Source organism: Ascaphus truei, chromosome 2 (genome assembly GCF_040206685.1).
Source record: "Ascaphus truei isolate aAscTru1 chromosome 2, aAscTru1.hap1, whole genome shotgun sequence".
Lineage (NCBI taxonomy): Eukaryota > Metazoa > Chordata > Amphibia > Anura > Ascaphidae > Ascaphus > Ascaphus truei.
The window spans coordinates 443,462,387-443,481,534 of record NC_134484.1 but is presented as its reverse complement, the minus strand read 5'-3'; the positions used below and the strand labels follow the sequence as shown (position 1 = coordinate 443,481,534).

General features: G+C 41.8%; 1 protein-coding gene across 3 annotated transcripts in view; it reads left to right on the top strand.

Annotated features, from left to right (window-relative positions):
* The window catches only part of DPP6 (dipeptidyl peptidase like 6), a 1,044,825-nt gene that overhangs the window by 932,202 nt on the left and 93,475 nt on the right, over nt 1-19,148 (top strand). For all 3 annotated transcript variants that reach the window (XM_075587874.1, XM_075587872.1, XM_075587873.1), the window contains exon 9: nt 18,632-18,786. In XM_075587874.1, coding sequence (XP_075443989.1) covers nt 18,632-18,786 — 155 coding nt within the window. The remainder of the gene's footprint in view (nt 1-18,631; nt 18,787-19,148) is intronic.

Below are 19,148 nucleotides of genomic sequence, written 5' to 3'. Positions count from 1 at the left end.
TCTTGCATCTGTTAGGCTGCATCCCCCGTGCCATGGACCGCGCTCATGCTTGAGAGTGGTTACGTCACCAACTCTACAAGCATGAGCGTTCGGGTGTCCGGCAACTTTTTCTGTCAGCGCAAATTCTGTCAGCGCAAATGGGGGGGGCGTGGGGGGGCGTGGCCAACACACTGACTGCTGATTGGCTGAGGTGGTCATGTGACCCCTCGGCGCGCCTCTGTCACTCTGTGCAGCCCGCAGACCAGGCCAGTCCCCTGTACTGAGGTGGGATGTAGAGTATACGCACCGACAGCAGAGGGGGCGTGTCCGGGATGTGGCGTAGTAGCGTAGCCAGGCCTGGATGCAGATAAAGAATGGTCAAGTACTTGCCGAGTCCGAGGATAGAGAAAGTTCTGTAGTCAAAATCCAGAGCAGAGTCCGAGGGTCTTAGAGGTTAGAGTAATCAGTAGGAAAGCCGAGTTCAGGAGCCAGACGGAGTATTCAGACGAGCCGGGTCAGTAGCTGTAAGGAATAAACACAAGAGAGCATGACACAGGTTCCAGGCAACACAGGTAGCAAGGAGCTATGCAGAGCAAGGAAGTGAAGGCAAAGCAGGATATTTAAAGTGACAGTGACCAATCCGGACGAGGGGCATGGCGGAGGCGTGTCGAGGAGCTGCTCGTGAGTGGCGAGAAACCAGGAAGTAGTAGAGCACAGCTGAGAGTCTGTAACACTAGTGCCAGAATCCAAGATGGCGACGGCAGAGTTCAAGGTATGCACTGGGTGGCGGCATGGGTAGCAGCCGCTGCAGTACTGGTAGTGGGTAAGGAGGGGTCACGCCGCAAGGGACGTGGCCCCCGATTCCTTCAAGCCTCAAAGTCAATTTAATTTGTCTCGGCAAGCGCCTAGCGACCGTGAGCGTATATGCACGCTCACGAGCGCACGCAGGCCGCGTGAGCAAGGCCGGACAAATTCAAATGATTGTGCTGACCACGCCAAGCGCGGTCAGTGGCAGCGTGTACGCAGCCTAACTTGTACTCTTTTCTTTGACTAACGTTGTTGTTTGACATATGTGAAAATGATAAAGGCAAAGCTGATAATTATTCTTCAAAATATCCATCACATATCACTGGAATGCTGATTTGATGTGTTGTTGGCAGATTAAGGTGTGCAATAATAATTAATAGGCTGTTCTGTTTTGATTATGCTATCATAGCAAGGTGTTGAAACAGCAGCATACTGTACTTTACAACAACTAGAAACTGTTACCTAATAAATCTAGTGATTTGATGCAATGGTGTCAGGTACTTCTAAAGCAAAATATCACTTTTAATCAAAAAACACTTTCAGAGTCTGATTATTTTTAGGTACACAAAATAGTACTCTCAGCAGGTATGCTTTAAAATGGTACAATAAAATAATATTGTGTGTATATACTATTGTTGTCTATTCAAAGTGATACAGTTAATGCGGTTTCTTATTTTTTTTTAAATAATAAAGGGTTATTTACCAATTTGTGCACCAATGTAAAACATTTTTTTTTAAGTAACATAACATGATACCCAGTTTCATACTGTGTTGGAGGTAATCAACACAAATTGACTCCAAATAATTATGAAGGTTGGGTTGCTAGCGCCACCTTGTGGGTTAAACAGTTATTTCTGCATAATGGGATTTCTGCCAATAGCAGTGATTACATGATTACATGTACAGTATGCACAGATCATTTTACAGATAGTGATGTGTTTAACAGAGAAATCCAAGCAATATCCTACATGGGTGTTTTTGTTTTTTTATTTTTAAATAATAATAATAAATCAGTTCTGTACTAGATAATACTTACTGCATTTTTTTATTTTAAAATTCAACTCTTAATACAATTTTTTTATGAGTTTTAATATATTGATAATCCTTTGATTTCTATAGCAGGCCACAGCACGCCTCCCAAGCAGTGTAACATTTTTGCGACACTTTCCTGTTTGTGATAAATTGTTGCCAATATTCCCAGCAGTTTGAGCTGTAAACTGTGACAATAGATAATGTTACCTTAGTAATACAAGAATACATTGTAGCTGCTGAATTACACTGACTGAAGGATTGATTTGATACTGAAAGGCAGCCATTTAGTGAACCCTGTGAAATAGGATCTTTGATCGATCACGGAAGAACCACTCGATCAGCGTTTAGATAATTAGTTTCCAATAAAAGTAATAAATGGCTGCATATATGTAAACAAAAAAAAGATGTCTTTTTTTATAGCTGCTTAGACTGCTTTTTTAACTCCTACAGTGCCAGAGGGGTCTGCAAAGCATTTTCCAGATAATATATTGTTGGCCCATTTGGTTGCTGAAGTTAAATTCTATAAAACATTGAATCCTTAGCCTAATTATCTAATAATATTCCCATTAATGGCCTTCTGAATGTTCTTATTTTCATTCTTGCCAATTATTATTTTAATGTATTACGAGGAATATAATATAATTTATCACAAGCAATAATAGACTCATTTATCTACACTTGGCAGTCTTCTTTTGCAATAGGTACAATAATGTCTACGCAAGATTATAATTTTTTTAAGACCATACAGTACAGGGAATTATAATACAATAAGAGCAACAAGCAAATCAGGCAATAGGAAAGGAAATCCCTGCCACGAAGAGCTTGCAATCTAAGTGGTATGTTAGGAAACTTACAGGACAGAAAAATGTGAAAAAAAGGCGCTTCCATAAAGAATGATCACTAACAATAAAGTGATCCATATTAAGTGCTCTAATACACAGTGAAAACGTCAAGTTACAGTGCTATCATTAATATATAAACATCAGTGTGCCAAAAATAGTGCAATAAAAAAAAACAAATTAAATATGAAGCCAGTTCACCATTGGCGAAACGCGTAGAGTGGGAGGTCCCTGCCGACGAGAGCAGTCACCGACGCGTCCCTGAACCTGCAAATCGAAACCGGAAGTGACGTGCTGACGACCGGAAGTGACATATAGGAGCCTGCGACCGATGCAGGCAGAGAGACTGCCAGTGGAGGAGGAGTCCCATTGCTGCCGGAGTCACCGGAGACGGAGGCGGTGAGCGGGTCAGAGTGACGACGCCCATATATGTGACACATGCTTTCTTATTATACTTATTGTAAGTGCGATATTTGCCTTTCTTAAGATAAACTTTTTTGATACACTGATCTGTGCTATGGAAGTCTTTCTTCCATCTTTTACTGAGGACCAGCTCTCCTGAAGTTACCACATGAGTGCAGATTTTGCCACTGTTTTGGATTTGTGCATATATATTCTACACATCGTGAGTAGGCACTCTATAGGAGCCAAGTCAATACTTTTTATTTATTTTTTCACATCTTCACTTAGATCTTTTGTTGTTGTTGTTTTTCCTCCTCATGCTTCCCCTGGATTGTGAGACGGGAAGTTTACAGGGACAGTAGGTGAGAGAATAAGGCTGCGCCCCCCGTGCTGCGGACCGCGCTCATGCTTGAGATTGGTGACGTGACCAACTCTCCAAGCATGAGCGTTGGGCTGCCCGACAAATTTTTCAGTAAGCGCGAGCGAGGGTTAGGGGGCATGGCCTAAACAGTGACTGGCGCTGATTGGCTGAGGTGGTCATGTGACCCCTCAGCGCGCTTGAAACTCAATTTAATCTGTTCCGGCAAGTGCTCAGAGCCCGCGAGGGTACGTGCACGCTCACGGTCACATGCATGCACGGCCAGACAGATTTTAATTGATTGTGCTGACCGCGGCAAGCACCAAGGGCGGTCAGCGGCAGCGTGGACGCAGCCTTAGGGCAGTAAATGGCAGCCATTGGTAGGAGTGACTGTGGGACAGTAGCCATGAGTGCAGGCTATTGGAGAGCTTCCTTTAAGAGGTGAGCTTTAAGGTTTAACGTAAAGGTGGGAGGGAAGGTGCTTGGTATATACCAAGGGAAAAAGGTTTAAGGCGAGAGAGAGAGCAGTAGAGGTGAAAGGGGTGGAAAGGAGATAGTTCTTTTTGACAAATGTACATTATTTTATGGAAATGGAGTCACAGCCCCCCAAAAATCTTATTTGCCTTTCATTGCTGGCAATGCTCTCAGCCGCGGTTTGCCAAAAAAGCCACACCGCAGTCGCAAGGAACCAAGAGTTGGGCTACTGGCATGTGTGCTGGACTACTTTAGTTCTCCGTTCATAGGGCTACTGATGTCCTTTTACTGATGTCTACTTTTATCTCACGTGTGTTACTGCTGTAAAGAGCTGTGTACATGGATAGCACTATATAAATAAAGATATACATACATACTGATAATAGCCCAGGCATTCCAGTCAGGCATCGAAGTTGTACAGTCACGCAGGGCGGCCATCTTATTGTAGATTTAATACTTATTGATCCATTTATATTAATTTAAAAATAAAATTGAATAGAAGGGATTTAACTTAAGAGATCTGTTTTTCAAATACGAAAAGTTAGTATGTATGATATAAAGTAATATGTGAAAATAAAATCTAACCTTAAAAAGAGCAATCTCCCTTGGGTATTAGTAAATTATTATTTTTCTACACAGGGAAAATAGCTTGTTTAATATATTTTCATGCAAAAAGCGCGATTATGGGATTATAGAATGTATCACTTGTAGGGGCCTATTCTAGTAGCTTCGATTAAAATCACTGCCAAATTGAACGTTTTGGCATGACCTACCTCACAGTCTGACTTTGGTGTTAACACGGTATTCAGAAACAGTTATCACAAATCAGATACTGCTAGGTAGGAAAATACAAAACCGCTCGGGATTTCAGTGTCTTTGTCTCTGTCTTTTTCTAAGTTCTCACCCTGCGATCTGCCTGCAGTCTGTAAGAGCTGCACAGAGAGAGCTGCATCTCCCTGCACAGAGAGAGCTGCATCTCCCTGCACGGAGAGAGCTGCATCTCCCTGCACGGAGAGAGCTGCATCTCCCTGCACAGCTCTTACAAGGGATTGCACTGTTTTTATTTTATTTTATTTTAATAACACTGTATTGAAGCAGGGGGTCCGCATTAATTTCAGCATTGGGGACCCCCTGCTTCCCGAGTTACAGGCCTGGTGACGCGGGACATTTAAATAATGCAGGGAGATACCGGCACCCCATACCCCGGTATGGGGTATGTACCATAACTATACCCCGGTTACAGGCGGCCTGTAACTCGGGAAGCAGGGGTCACCGAGGCTGAAAATAATGAGGTTCAGCTGCAGACACCCCCGGCTTCAATACTGTGTTATTAAAATAAAATAAAAACAGCTTCATTACCTTAGCGGCCAGCTGCTAAGGTAATGAAGGGGTTAACTAGAGTACCTGTTTTTTGGGGGGTAGAGTGGGTGGGTAAAGGGGGTAGTTGCCCCAGGGTGGATGGTAGGCCTACCGGGAAGGTTGTGGGAGGAGTTAACCCCATTCATTGCCTTAAGGTTACTACCACTAATGTAATGAAGGGGTTAACTACTCCTGCTACCCACCTAAGAGGCCTAAACACCCAAACTGGGGCAACTACCCCCTTCACCCACTCCCTCTACCCCCAATAAACATTAAAATACAATACAACAACTAATACTAGCTAATACACCCATTGATTGCCAGTGTGGTTACCTATGCCCTCAATGGGAGAAACAATAACCCCAATAGCAATGAATGAGCACCCTACTACCCACCCCCTCTACCCGCAACAACCCCCCCCCTTCCCAACGCATAAGTAATGGGCAAAATCCCTATATCCAGAGCTGGTAATAGCGCATTTGCCCATTAAATATAAGACATTACCCAGCCAGCATATACAGTAGTAAATTGAAGTTGTACTTACCCCTGCCAGGATGAAGGCCGTCCTCGTCCTCATCTCCATTCAATCCAATGCAGTAAAAATAAAAACATTTCTTCAGAGTCACATCGCGGATCCCATCTCGCATCGGAACCTGTGAGTTGCAGCCACGATGTGAATCTCTGAGCTACCTGAATAGCTCGATTTCTCAAAATATGCGAGTTTGAGCATTTTTAGAGCTTACGCTCGGTTTGTCTGAGCGGGAGCGCAACTGATCTGGAAGAATTTGAGCAAGTCTACCATGTTATCGGAGCTTTCTGCATAACTACACATGCAAACTCACGTGTAGTGCCCAACACTGTTGATAACTCATACAAACAATGCATTATTTTAAAAAGAAAAAATAAAGATAGTTGCCCCCTTTTAATTTCTAATCTATTAGGTTTGCAATAGCAAGGACTCAGTGCTTGGCTTGCAAAGCAAAACCCTTCACAGAAAAGAATTTTAGGAGATCCATTTTTCTTTTATGTTGCTGGTCTCCTGGGGCAAATTTCCCTCAATGAAATTTCAAAGAAGGTATTCGGCACTAGTAACTTCACATTAAGCTGTAATTTGCAAGAGACCGTTAAAACATTAAATGAAACATGTTAACGTGTGGGACTGGAAGCTCAATTGTACAGGGATCCCCTACTGCATTTGAAAAACAAATAGTTATTATTTTTCCTAAACTGGAACATGAAAGCGGCTCTATTGCTTTGCAAGCATATCTAGTTAGGGCTACGGCATCATTTCCTAACCTCGTTGACACTAGAAGAGCCAGCAAAGCATTGCAGTACATTGCTGACTCCGCTGGCAATTCAGAGGCACTTTACAAGATAATCAATAGTACAGTATACAGGGAATGATATTACAGGGCTACAAACACAACACATCTATTATCACATCCAGCCCTAGTTAATATATTCTGTCACAAATCTTGCAGCACATTTTTTGGTTCAGTTTCACTCTGGATTTGTCTACTTTTGATCCCTTCCAGGACATTAAGATTTATTATTTGGGTATAAGAAATGTTGGTCTGTACAGTAGGTCTTCTCTATATCCACTGATTTACATTAATGTAATGGACAGTCTGATGTTTGGAACACAGCAACAGGTCTATTTGTGATACTTTGTTGCCAAAGGGTAGAGCTCAAAAGTGTCAGAGCCTGTTTCAAAAGAGGAAGTGGATGTGACTTTCTAAGTGGTTGCGGAAGCAACCACAGGATGATGAATACTTTTAAAAAATCATTCAAAATGGCATTAGGAGTTAACGAAAATGCAGACAGTATTAATACTACAGAACTGATTTCTTTAAAAAAAAAACCTATATATGATTTTTCATGTTTTGCTGCTTTAAGTCCCTGCATTAACTGCAACTGACTTTAGTGGATGTTATGATAATGCCTAATTTGCATCTCACAAACGTCCGTAATAGCCAACACTATGCTCTTACTGACTTAACGTTGTTATTGTCCTTTAAAGATACACCATTCGCCTTAATGTGAGCTTTGTGGATCTGGGCTGAAGAGTATCTTAAAGCAAATTATTCCTTCACTGGAAGAAGAGCCTTCAACATTTTTCAAAGTAATGCATTGCAGGCTCTTCTGGTTCATAGGGGTTAAATCAGATAGCCTGTTAATTGTTTTAGGCATACTGTATAAAGCTATACAAATTAGTGTATGTCTGTATGTCTTTACTTATATAGCGCCATTAATGTACATAGCGCTTCACAGCAGTAATACACGTGGTAATCATATAAATACCAAATAGTACAAATAACAGATCATGGGAATAAGCGCTTCAGCCATAAAAGTAACATTTCGGAAGAGGAGTCCCAGCTCCGAAGAGCTTATAATCTAATTGGTACGTAGGAAGAACAGAGACAGTAGGAGGGTGTTCTGATAAGTGTGGATGCAGGGGGCCAAGTTTTATATATCATGTGTATAGTATTAGCCACGGTGCTACTCATATGCTTCTTTAAGCAAATAGTGCCATCTGAGTGATTTTCTGCTGGTATATTTTGTGTGACTGGCCTTCATATACAGTTGCCGGACCAGCATAAAATATATTATTTTTCTTTAACAATTATTTTAAAGCAGCACTACATGATGCATTGCGTTTTCTTTATTTTTTTAATTATTATTATTATTATTATTACTACAAGATTGAAGCAGGGGGTCTCCGGAGCTGAACTGTGTTGATTTCAGCACCGGAGACCCCCTGCTTTCAGAGATACTTCCGTATGGGATGCTGGTATCCCTATGCAGTTTATGTCCTGGTCATGCTGGCCAATAGGAAGCCGCAATGGATGATGTGACAGCTTCCTATTGGCCCGTGAAACAGTTAAAGCCGCCATTTTGTTAGGCACACAAGTTTCCTGCCTGCAGAGATACCCCCTATGCAGATAAGTATCTCTTTAAGCATGGGCTCCCCGTAGCTGCAATTTGCACAGTGTAGCTCCGGAGACCACTGCTTGAATCCTGTCACTATTTTTATTTTTAAACGCATTCCAGCATGTAATGACAGTTTTCAGCGCACCACGACAAGATTAAATGGATACATATGTACAACCTGATGACAGTAAGCTAACATCTGGAAGGAAATCTCAGCTGATAAGAGTCTCTGAAAAACATTGGGGTGATCATGAGGTTCACAGGTTAAAACAAAAGTTGTATATGATTAATGCTGGGGTTTTCAACCTTTTATCTCTTGGGGCACCCCTAATCACAGTGCTCAGTTGCTGAGGCACACCTACAACAGGACAGGGTCACAGAAAACACAGGACAGAGAGACGGAGAGTCACAGGTGAGAGAGACAGACAGAGATCAATAGAGTTATAGGAGACAGGGACAGGGGGACAAAGAGTCATAGGAGGCAGAGGGGCAGAGAGTCACAGGACACAGAGGGGCAGTGAGTCACATGAGTCAGAGGGGGCATGGGGTCAGAGGATCAGGGAGGCAGAAGGGGCTAAGAGTCACAGAAAACACACACACACACTAACAGCAAAGAACAAATACACACATACCAACAGGACAGAACAAACACACACACACACACCACAACAGAAAAGATACACACAGGACAGACAAAGACAGTCAGACTCACCTTTCTCAGGTCCATGCTGTTTCCTCCTCTGGTTGGCCACAGCCAGCAGCCTCCTGACACAGCCAAAAGTATCCATAGGCAAAATAGCGAGTATCCAAAAGTCCCCAAAAGCTACAAACATTTATCAGAACGGTCATGTGAATCACAGTGACTATCCCCATTGTACTTGCACTGTCTCTTTCAGAATAATAAAATAAATGTCCGTTCTTCTGCACATTAGGCCACGGGCAGTTTTTCTAAACGCGATGAAAAGTGCAAAGTACACAAATTAATGTATTTGCTTATTTGACTGTGCTTTCAATAAACACAAGTATTGCAGTATTTATTAAACCATTTTACCATCAAATAAAACTCCCGAGGGAATTTGCCTAATCTTTCCTTGTGACTGTCATAGGTAATGAACAAGTAACAATCAATATGCTTCTTGCATTTCTATATTTAATTTGTATTGATTGTTGACAGCTATCAAATCTAATTAAAAAAAAACTAAAAATGTATACTATATTATTTAAGCTATGGTATTACTTGCACTGTCACCATTTCAAAGCTAATTTGATCTATATTGCACAGTACATGAACAATGTGCAGCTGTTTATGTTTTGACTAGGCAAGTATAGATCTTTTGTGACTTGGCTTTCTTTGAGAACACATTGCTATATATATAGATTTCTCTTACTTTGCCACAGTAGTAATTGCTCACTCAAAAAAAAAAATGATTTCACGAGAATGTCACCGTTTCTATTCATTGTATTCGTGACTTGAGGTGAACTGTTCTCTGAAAGCTGAAAGCAATAACCATTATGGAACAATGCAACAATCTTTTTTAGATTCTCAAGTCTGTAATGCAAAACCATACCTTTTTTATGTTATATTACTGAGGTTCCCATGGGATATGTAATGGATTCAACATTTTTCACTCTGGTTCATTTTTACGTTTTATTTCAGATAGCATGAATGAAGCTGACACTTTTAAAGTATGTAAGAAGTTCACTTGAAAGAATGGTACAAAGCCATGTAGCTCCCACATCCTGGAACGTGGACACCAGTGCTAGTGATAAGAAACAACTTTTATCAATAATATATTTTTCTGCAACAGCTACTGTACTGTGTCTAGTAGAGATGGGCGAACCCGCCCAAATCTCTATCCCGAATTTCCCCCCCAAAATCCGCTTTGTGGCGTAGAATCCGCAAACGGATTTGGTCGGTTTTGATCCACGCAGATTCATCAAAATCCGCCATTCTATACAACACATAGACGGATATGTAGAATCCAATCCTTCAAAACGCAAAGCACACTTTGTAAGATTGATCCGCTGAAACCCCGGACCAAATGATCCGCTGTGGATCCAAATTCGCCAAAAGAATTTGCCGATCTCTAGTGCCACGATATGTGTAACTCATTGAGGGTAATTCCAAGCATGCAATAATAGCAATGTAATATTCCCAGGGGGAGATGGTCAAACAAAGCATAACGTTCTACATCCACAGTCAGTGATGTATTTGTTTCAATTATAACTATATTTGTGCATATCTCAGTCAGAATGATAGTTCACAGGGGCTGTTTTGCTTGCATTAATGTTTCAGAAATGTATTGCACGATGTACTGTATGCAAGTAAATTACAGTGCATGTGTGTCCGTGTGTGTATAGAGACACTCTGTGGTGAAGGCTACCACAGTCTTTAAGGCCGCGCTTCTAGTGCTGGCGACGGCGACGCGACCGATGATGTCACCCGTCACCACCAGCGAAAGTTGTAATTTGATTTGAAGCGACTGTCGCCAGCGACGTCATCACATGTGGTGACTGTCTCTAAAAAATCAAATAGCCCCGGCTTCCAAATTTTCAGGCGCTGCGTTGCGCCGTCACACTTACTATAAGCGCTGGCGACGAAGTCAATTGATTTGTTTTGGAGCGACGTCGCCTAAGGCTAGCATGCTAGATAAGGAATTAAGAGGATTTAGGGGATTCAGAGGACAGGAATGGGTTAAATGTGGCGGGCATTAGGCAAAGTATGGGTAACTGGAATCTTCTAGCCCAATGCATGGACCATTCTAAGAACAAAAGTTGTAGGGGCTTGTAGAGGGATAACTATCATTACTAAATTAGCTAGTATAGGCTATACTGGAGCCTAGGGGGTAGTCAGAGGGGCGGGAGGGGTAGCTGCACTTACTGAGGTTATGGGGAGTACATACAGATCTAGTACATATGTATGTACATTATATCTTTATACCATTAATGTACATAGCGCTTCACAGCAGTAATACACAGGACATAATCATATAAATAACAAATAAAACAAATAACACATAATGGGAAGAAGAGCTTCAGACATACAAGTAACATTGAGGAAAAGGAGTCCCTGCCCTAAAGAGCTTACAATCTAATTGGTAAATAGGAGGAACGTACAGAGACAGTAGGAGGTACACAGTGATAAGTACGTCTGCAGGGGGCCACGGTCGATGTATGAGGTGTATAGTATCAGCTACCCATATGCTTCGTTAAGGAGGTGGGTTTTAAGATAGGTCTTAAAGGTGGATAGAGAAGGGGCTAGTCAGATATTGAGTCATTCCAGAGGTGTGGGGCAGTCAGTGAGAAATGTTTAAGGCGGGAGAGGGCTTTAGACGCAAAAGGGCAGAATGCAAGTCGGGATAATGTAGTAAGATTTACTGACAACGTCTGTGTGGTGAAACACCTGTGTGAACACTTTGTTGTCAACACTTGTGTGTGACCATGCCACACCTCGTCTGTGGCTCAGGTACGGTCAGCCAGAATAATTATTTGTGTGGTTATTTGTTATTTTAGTTCATTACATGGCCGGCAGGTGGCGCATTGAATATATTGGCATATGATATTCAGTAGCCGCAAGTATCTGTGCCATTGATTGCCATTGAATGCCATTGTGCTTTATACTAGGAACCCTGCAGGTGTCTCAATACAAGATACAGCGTAGCTATGTGTCGCTTTAAACACTGCCTTTCTTTGTTAAATTACCTTGTACTTCTGCTGCAGCAATAGCACACTTTACTCAAATCACTATGCATTAACCACATTTCTCTCGGTCCGTTTATACATGGCATGGAGCATGGCACCTTCTAAACCTGGAAGACCGTACATATTGCCGCGCTCCTCCCTATAGAAGTTTGCTGCTGGTGAATAGATAGGCCTTACATATAGAAAACCAAAAAGAATGATTCCTACGCTCCTCCAACTACAGTAGGGTAAAATAAAATAGTGATCTCATGAATAAGGGTTATTTAGTTAAACCCTTTGGCCAAAGCATTATAAGCCTGCATGCCTCGATAAGGCATAACCGAATTTCCAGGTACCTACACTGTATATATGTAATTATTGTCCCATGGACTAGTGGCAAATGTGAGAAAGCCCTGAAGGGGTTAAATAAAGCATATACTTTTGTGAGTAGTGCAATTAAAAGCTGGCTAAAGCCAGTATCATAGTTAGATAATAAATGTGTATCGAGAGTGATACACCAAAGAATCCCCTTTGGATAGGCGCACTGCAGACCTGAAAATAAAGACGGTCAGGGGTAGGATATGGTGTGTATAAATAAAAAACTTTATTAAATATTTGTGTATAAATAAAAACTTTATTGAATATTAGTGTAATAGTGTACACAAAACAGTATATAGTGCTGTACTATACACTGACTAATAATAGACTGCTGTTGGTCTATGTCAACCTCCGTCAAGCGTCTCACTGTGCTCCCATTAGTTCTGTCTCCCTTGAGGTGTGAAAATCTTGGCAGATGCTCTAAATGTCAATAATCTAGATGGATTATTGTAACCCTATGACATATTGGTAGGTATAGGCTCTACCGAGACTAACAGAGAAGTTCACGCAGCACATCAACGTAATGTGCACACTGCGCATGCGTCATGTAAGTTAAAACAGTAGAGTCTGTTTATATGCGAGTTGCGCATGCGCCGGGGCAGTGCGTGAAGTAAATGTTTGGACGGCCCGTATAAGGTTGGTAACGGGTAAAGGGAGTACTGGGTATCGAGGAAATGTTCAATAGTGATTACACATAGTGACACACAGAGCGTAGTGCCTATGGATCACTATAGATCGTAGTTTGATATGAACCCAGTATATATGCGTATTCTTTGTACATTGGTGCGTTAATGTGTCAAAGTTTGTGCTGTATCTGGTATAGTGTGCGTCTCAAACGGGCGTAGGTACGAGGATGCTGTGCACCTTTAGTAGCAGGAGTAGTGAAAAATAGTAAACGCAGGTCTGGGCTGCTTGGTAATATTTTCAACGGGGTTTTTTGGTGCCCATGTGACCGCAGAGCTGCTCACTCGTAAACTGCTGCAATTGAGAAAATGGTATAGCACACGAGACCTAGGTAGTCAGAGCAGCTCTGTCTATACAGGGCTGCATGGAAAAAACATGCACGGTAGTATTTAAAGCAGGCAGGCTATTATGATAGTGAATAGCAAGTGCTGCCCTGTAGCAGCACTAACACCTCTTTAAATGGGTGTATTAAATGAAAGTAAGACACAGGTCAGCGCACTAGAGGAGCTAGTAGAGATAGCTGGCGTGGTAAGGTATGAATCATACAGCTAAAGACCCGACATGCTGCATGTTTCGTCACTTCCTGTGACTTCATCCGGGGTGGGCGTTGCTTGGTTCCCGGTCGCTTCTTTATACCCTGTAGTTGCCATAGCGATCATGGGACGCCAAATGCTGTAAGGTGGTGATGCATGAGTACTGCATCCTAAACTGACCTAAGTTATTGTATGTAATACAAGTAGGAATTAACTTTGCTGGATTTCAAAAAATTGGGTTGGTGGTGACAACACTAAAATGAGTTGAAATGTGACTGTGATCTGACATAGGTTCATAGGAAAGAGTTAAAGACAAAACCTTCGTTTAAGCCAGATGGATAGTGGGTATTGAGCAGATAAATCCACCTGGCCTCCACATAGATTTGTGGCTACGCTACATAGACGATATCCTACTACTTTGGAAGGGCACAAGGAATGATTTGGAAATCTTTCTGCAAATACTTAACCTCAACGAACACAACCTTAAGTTGACATCGGAAAGTAGCCCTAACAGCATTACCTTTTTGGACTTAAGAATCACTATCAATGAGGATGGTTATCTCTCCACAACAAACCACAAGAAAGAGACTGCCACTAATAGTTACCTTAGAGCCGACAGTTTTCATCCTCAACCCCTCATACGAGGTATCCCCACAGGACAATTCTTGCGCATCAGACGCAACTGCACAGATATCATGGCATTTAAAGAAGAAAGCACAAAAATGCGGGATAACTTCCTAGCTAGGGGATACTCTAATCGCCAACTCAAGACGGCGTATCATCGTGCAATCAACACACCACGTATTGATTTACTAAAATCTCCATCACCGGATGACAGCAAGAAAATGAGTGAGATCAGATGCATAGCCACTTACCACAATCAGTGGAGAGATATCCACAGGATACTTACCAAGCATTTGCCTATCCTGACGAACGACGAAGATCTGAAGAAGGTACTTAGAAGCCATCCATCAATTGTCTGGAGAAGGGCACCAAATATTAAAGATTTGTTGGTGCACAGCCACTTTACGCTGGGAAACAACAGAAAAAGTACAACTTGGTTGAGCGTCAAAGGATCATATAAGTGCCATCACTGCAAAGCTTGTGGCTATATTAAGGAAAGCAAGACCTTTACAAATACTGACAACAATAAAACATACACCATAAAACAGTTTATCAACTGCAAGAGCAGTGGAATCATCTATTTGATAACTTGTCTATGTGGAAAAAAGTATGTTGGCAAGACAAAGCGAGAACTCCGGAGACGCATCCTGGAACATATAGGATCTATCAGGAATGCTTTGGACACCCCGGTCTCCCGTCATGTTAGGGACCACCATGCAGGGAAACTTGATACGCTTAACTTTCAAGGCATAGACCATGTTCCCCCCAGCATTCGCAGGGGGAATTGGGATAAGAAACTCCTGCAACGGGAGGCCAGGTGGATTTATCTGCTCAATACCCACTATCCATCTGGCTTAAACGAAGGTTTTGTCTTTAACTCTTTCCTATGAACCTATGTCAGATCACAGTCACATTTCAACTCATTTTAGTGTTGTCACCACCAACCCAATTTTTTGAAATCCAGCAAAGTTAATTCCTACTTGTATTACATACAATAACTTAGGTCAGTTTAGGATGCAGTACTCATGCATCACCACCTTACAGCATTTGGCGTCCCATGATCGCTATGGCAACTACAGGGTATAAAGAAGCGACCGGGAACCAAGCAACGCCCACCCCGGATGAAGTCACAGGAAGTGACGAAACATGCAGCATGTCGGGTCTTTAGCTGTATGATTCATACCTTACCACGCCAGCTATCTCTACTAGCTCCTCTAGTGCGCTGACCTGTGTCTTACTTTCATTTGATACACCCATTTAAAGAGGTGTTAGTGCTGCTACAGGGCAGCACTTGCTATTCACTATCATAATAGCCTGCCTGCTTTAAATACTACCGTGCATGTTTTTTCCATGCAGCCCTGTATAGACACAGCTGCTCTGACTACCTAGGTCTCGTGTGCTATACCATTTTCTCAATTGCAGCAGTTTACGAGTGAGCAGCTCTGCGGTCACATGGGCACCAAAAAACCCCGTTGAAAATATTACCAAGCAGCCCAGACCTGCGTTTACTATTTTTCACTACTCCTGCTACTAAAGGTGCACAGCATCCTCGTACCTACGCCCGTTTGAGACGCACACTATACCAGATACAGCACAAACTTTGACACATGAACGCACCAATGTACAAAGAATACGCATATATACTGGGTTCATATCAAACTACGATCTATAGTGATCCATAGGCACTACGCTCTGTGTGTCACTATGTGTAATCACTATTGAACATTTCCTCGATACCCAGTACTCCCTTTACCCGTTACCAACCTTATACGGGCCGTCCAAACATTTACTTCACGCACTGCCCCGGCGCATGCGCAACTCGCATATAAACAGACTCTACTGTTTTAACTTACATGACGCATGCGCAGTGTGCACATTACGTTGATGTGCTGCGTGAACTTCTCTGTTAGTCTCGGTAGAGCCTATACCTACCAATATGTCATAGGGTTACAATAATCCATCTAGATTATTGACATTTAGAGCATCTGCCAAGATTTTCACACCTCAAGGGAGACAGAACTAATGGGAGCACAGTGAGACGCTTGACGGAGGTTGACATAGACCAACAGCAGTCTATTATTAGTCAGTGTATAGTACAGCACTATATACTGTTTTGTGTACACTATTACACTAATATTCAATAAAGTTTTTATTTATACACAAATATTTAATAAAGTTTTTTATTTATACACACCATATCCTACCCCTGACCGTCTTTATTTTCAGGTCTGCAGTGCGCCTATCCAAAGGGGATTCTTTGGTGTATCACTCTCGATACACATTTATTATCTATCTAGCCCATCCCCAGGCAGCACGCCTCTACCTTCTAGGGGTCTGAGCGAGGTCCCTTTCTATAGTTCTCCAGTATCATAGTTACCTTACTAAAGAGGTAAACTCTGGGTGCACAAATTCCCTGGTGTGAATATAATAAAACTTACATATATGTCTTTCTGTCAGCCTTATACATTCACCAACTCTGGGAGGGTGATGTGCAGACTGACACTGAAGTGTAATATACTGTACCTGTACTAATTGGAAAATTGGTAGGGGCTCTTTCCTGAAGGGAGGAGACATACATCTCCAAGGAACTGCTCTGTAATGCAGATGAGACAATAAACCTACCCCTGTGACGTTTCAGCGACACTATATTAAAATGCCCTTATGGAGTATGCAGCAAGGAAAAGGATCGGCCTAATATTTGTGGAAGACTGTACATATTACCGCGCTCCTCCTTATAGAAGTTTCCTGCTGGTAAAAATATAGGCCCTTCATATAGAAAAACAAAAAGAACGATTCCTACGCTCCTACCAATTAGGCTAAAATAAAATACTGATCTCATGAATAAAGGTTATTTAGTTAAACCCTTTGGCTAAAGCGTTATTAGTCTGCAGCCAACATCAAGGCATAACCAAATTTGCATAAACCTGTCTGCAGTTATACATATATGACATATTGTGCCATTCAAGGCAGTACAGATAAGAAATCAACTCTATCTAACATCTATGAGTATTTCGCTATGAAGTACCCATTCTACGAAGAAGAAAAATAGGCTGAAAGAATTGTATTCAACACAACTTAAGCATTAATGATTATATTATACGATTGCTTTATTTGAGTAGCACCTCCTGGCCTGAAGGGCGGGTACAGGATACTACACACGTCATGGATGGGCATGTTCGATTATGGCAACTTTCGAAGGAGAAAGAGATTGAATAGACCTTTACAAACCGATCACTCCAATCTGGTCCCACCCTTGTTACATAGTTACATAGTAGATGAGATTGAAAAAAGACATACTGTATGTCCATCAAGTTCAACATAAGCTAATTTAGACGACAGTATTCGGTAGGAGACAAAGCTCCCAGGTACCGTGCTCAGCTATATGGGAACCATATAAGCATAGGTATAAATATGTCCCATAAATATAAAAGCAGTAAGGAAACAGCTGCCTTCTCATTCATTCATAATCCGTGTTTTCCATATAAGTACCTCCTTCCACATGTGGGTAGGACCTGCATATATAGGTATAGCAGTCACAAATATCTGACCACCTAAAAACAGTAATAGTGTCCCCCTGGATAAAAATGTTGGTACAATGGAAACTCCCCCAGACCGCAGTAAACGGGCTGAGGTACTCACGGTTCTGAAGTACAAATGAATCCTTTGGCGTGCGTCACGCTGATAATAGAACGACAGGGAAATCCTCACGGAGGTGAAGCGGAGCACAGCAGGCAAAGTACAGGGGCTAGACACCGGCAATTGTAAAAAATCCTTTATTCCATGAACAACATCATGGCTAGGGATGAGTAAAAATCTCTAACGCGTTTCGGGCCGTCGCCCTTTATCTCTTCGATACGTCATGAAAAGTGCCACCTTAGAGGTCCTGGACGCACGCTGTACGTCATGACCTTCTGCCAGATTGTATGGGGCTGCTCCCGATCGCAGTGATCGCGAGCTACATTACACAGCGGACCCTCGCCTTCCTATTCACTTCTGCTCTGGTCACCGGGCTCCGGAGGTTGATCTGCCCGGGGCCACGGAGGTAGCAGGACCCTCTGACGCTGAAAGGTTTAAAGATGTAAAAATCTGTCTTAGTTTGATTTTTCACAAGTTGTGAATCAGCTACATGTTCTGATGAAGGCTAATTGTTGGTTCGCAGATTTCCAAATGTGCAGTTCTCAATTTATTCCAGCAAATATTAATGATATTTGCTCAATTCTATATTTGACTAAATGTGGCAGCATTTGCCTTTATTTGCCAGCCATTTCCATAAAATATTCAACAACGTTGGTACCAAGATGCTCTGTAAGTAAGATATTTACTGTTGGGTCGATGATATCTGGCTGCCAATAATATCTTCAGAGTCCAGAATTTACAAACTTGGGCAAAAATGTGTTTTTTTAATATTTAAAATGTAGAGTTTTCTACCAAACATGTATAATTTGTATACCTTATGCTTCACTTGTAGTGTACACTAAATATTTTCAATTATTTTATGTAATGGTAGATGTTTTCATGTTAACATAAGGACTGGTCTTTTCTCTTTCTAGAAGAGATATTCAAGTCCCACATGGCTCACTGGTGGTCTCCAGATGGCGCCAGGCTCGCATACACAACAATAAATGATACTAAAGTTCCCACCATGGAGATTCCAATATATACCGGATCACTTTATCCTGCCGTGAAGACATACCATTATTCCAAGGTAAGACAAATACACTCTGTTTAACCATTTGATTTTAATATACTCCATACCGTGCTTGATGCAGTATTGTAATAATGCACACAATGCCTCACTACCCTTTTCTCGCAATCTACAGAAAATGACTTTCTTGACCCAAATTTTCAGCAGCTGTACTGTATAATGCATACCCCCTTAAATTATAAAGCGATTCATGAAAGATTTTCTACACTTTTACATCTGTGCAATAATAGCACCAACATTATGACTTAAACAACATCATTAATGGCAATAAGGGAACGCAGGTGGAAAGCTGCCGTAATTATGGCTCAGAGGCACATTTTGGAAAAGAAGTTTGAAATGCCAGCCAACACTTGGAAGCTGTC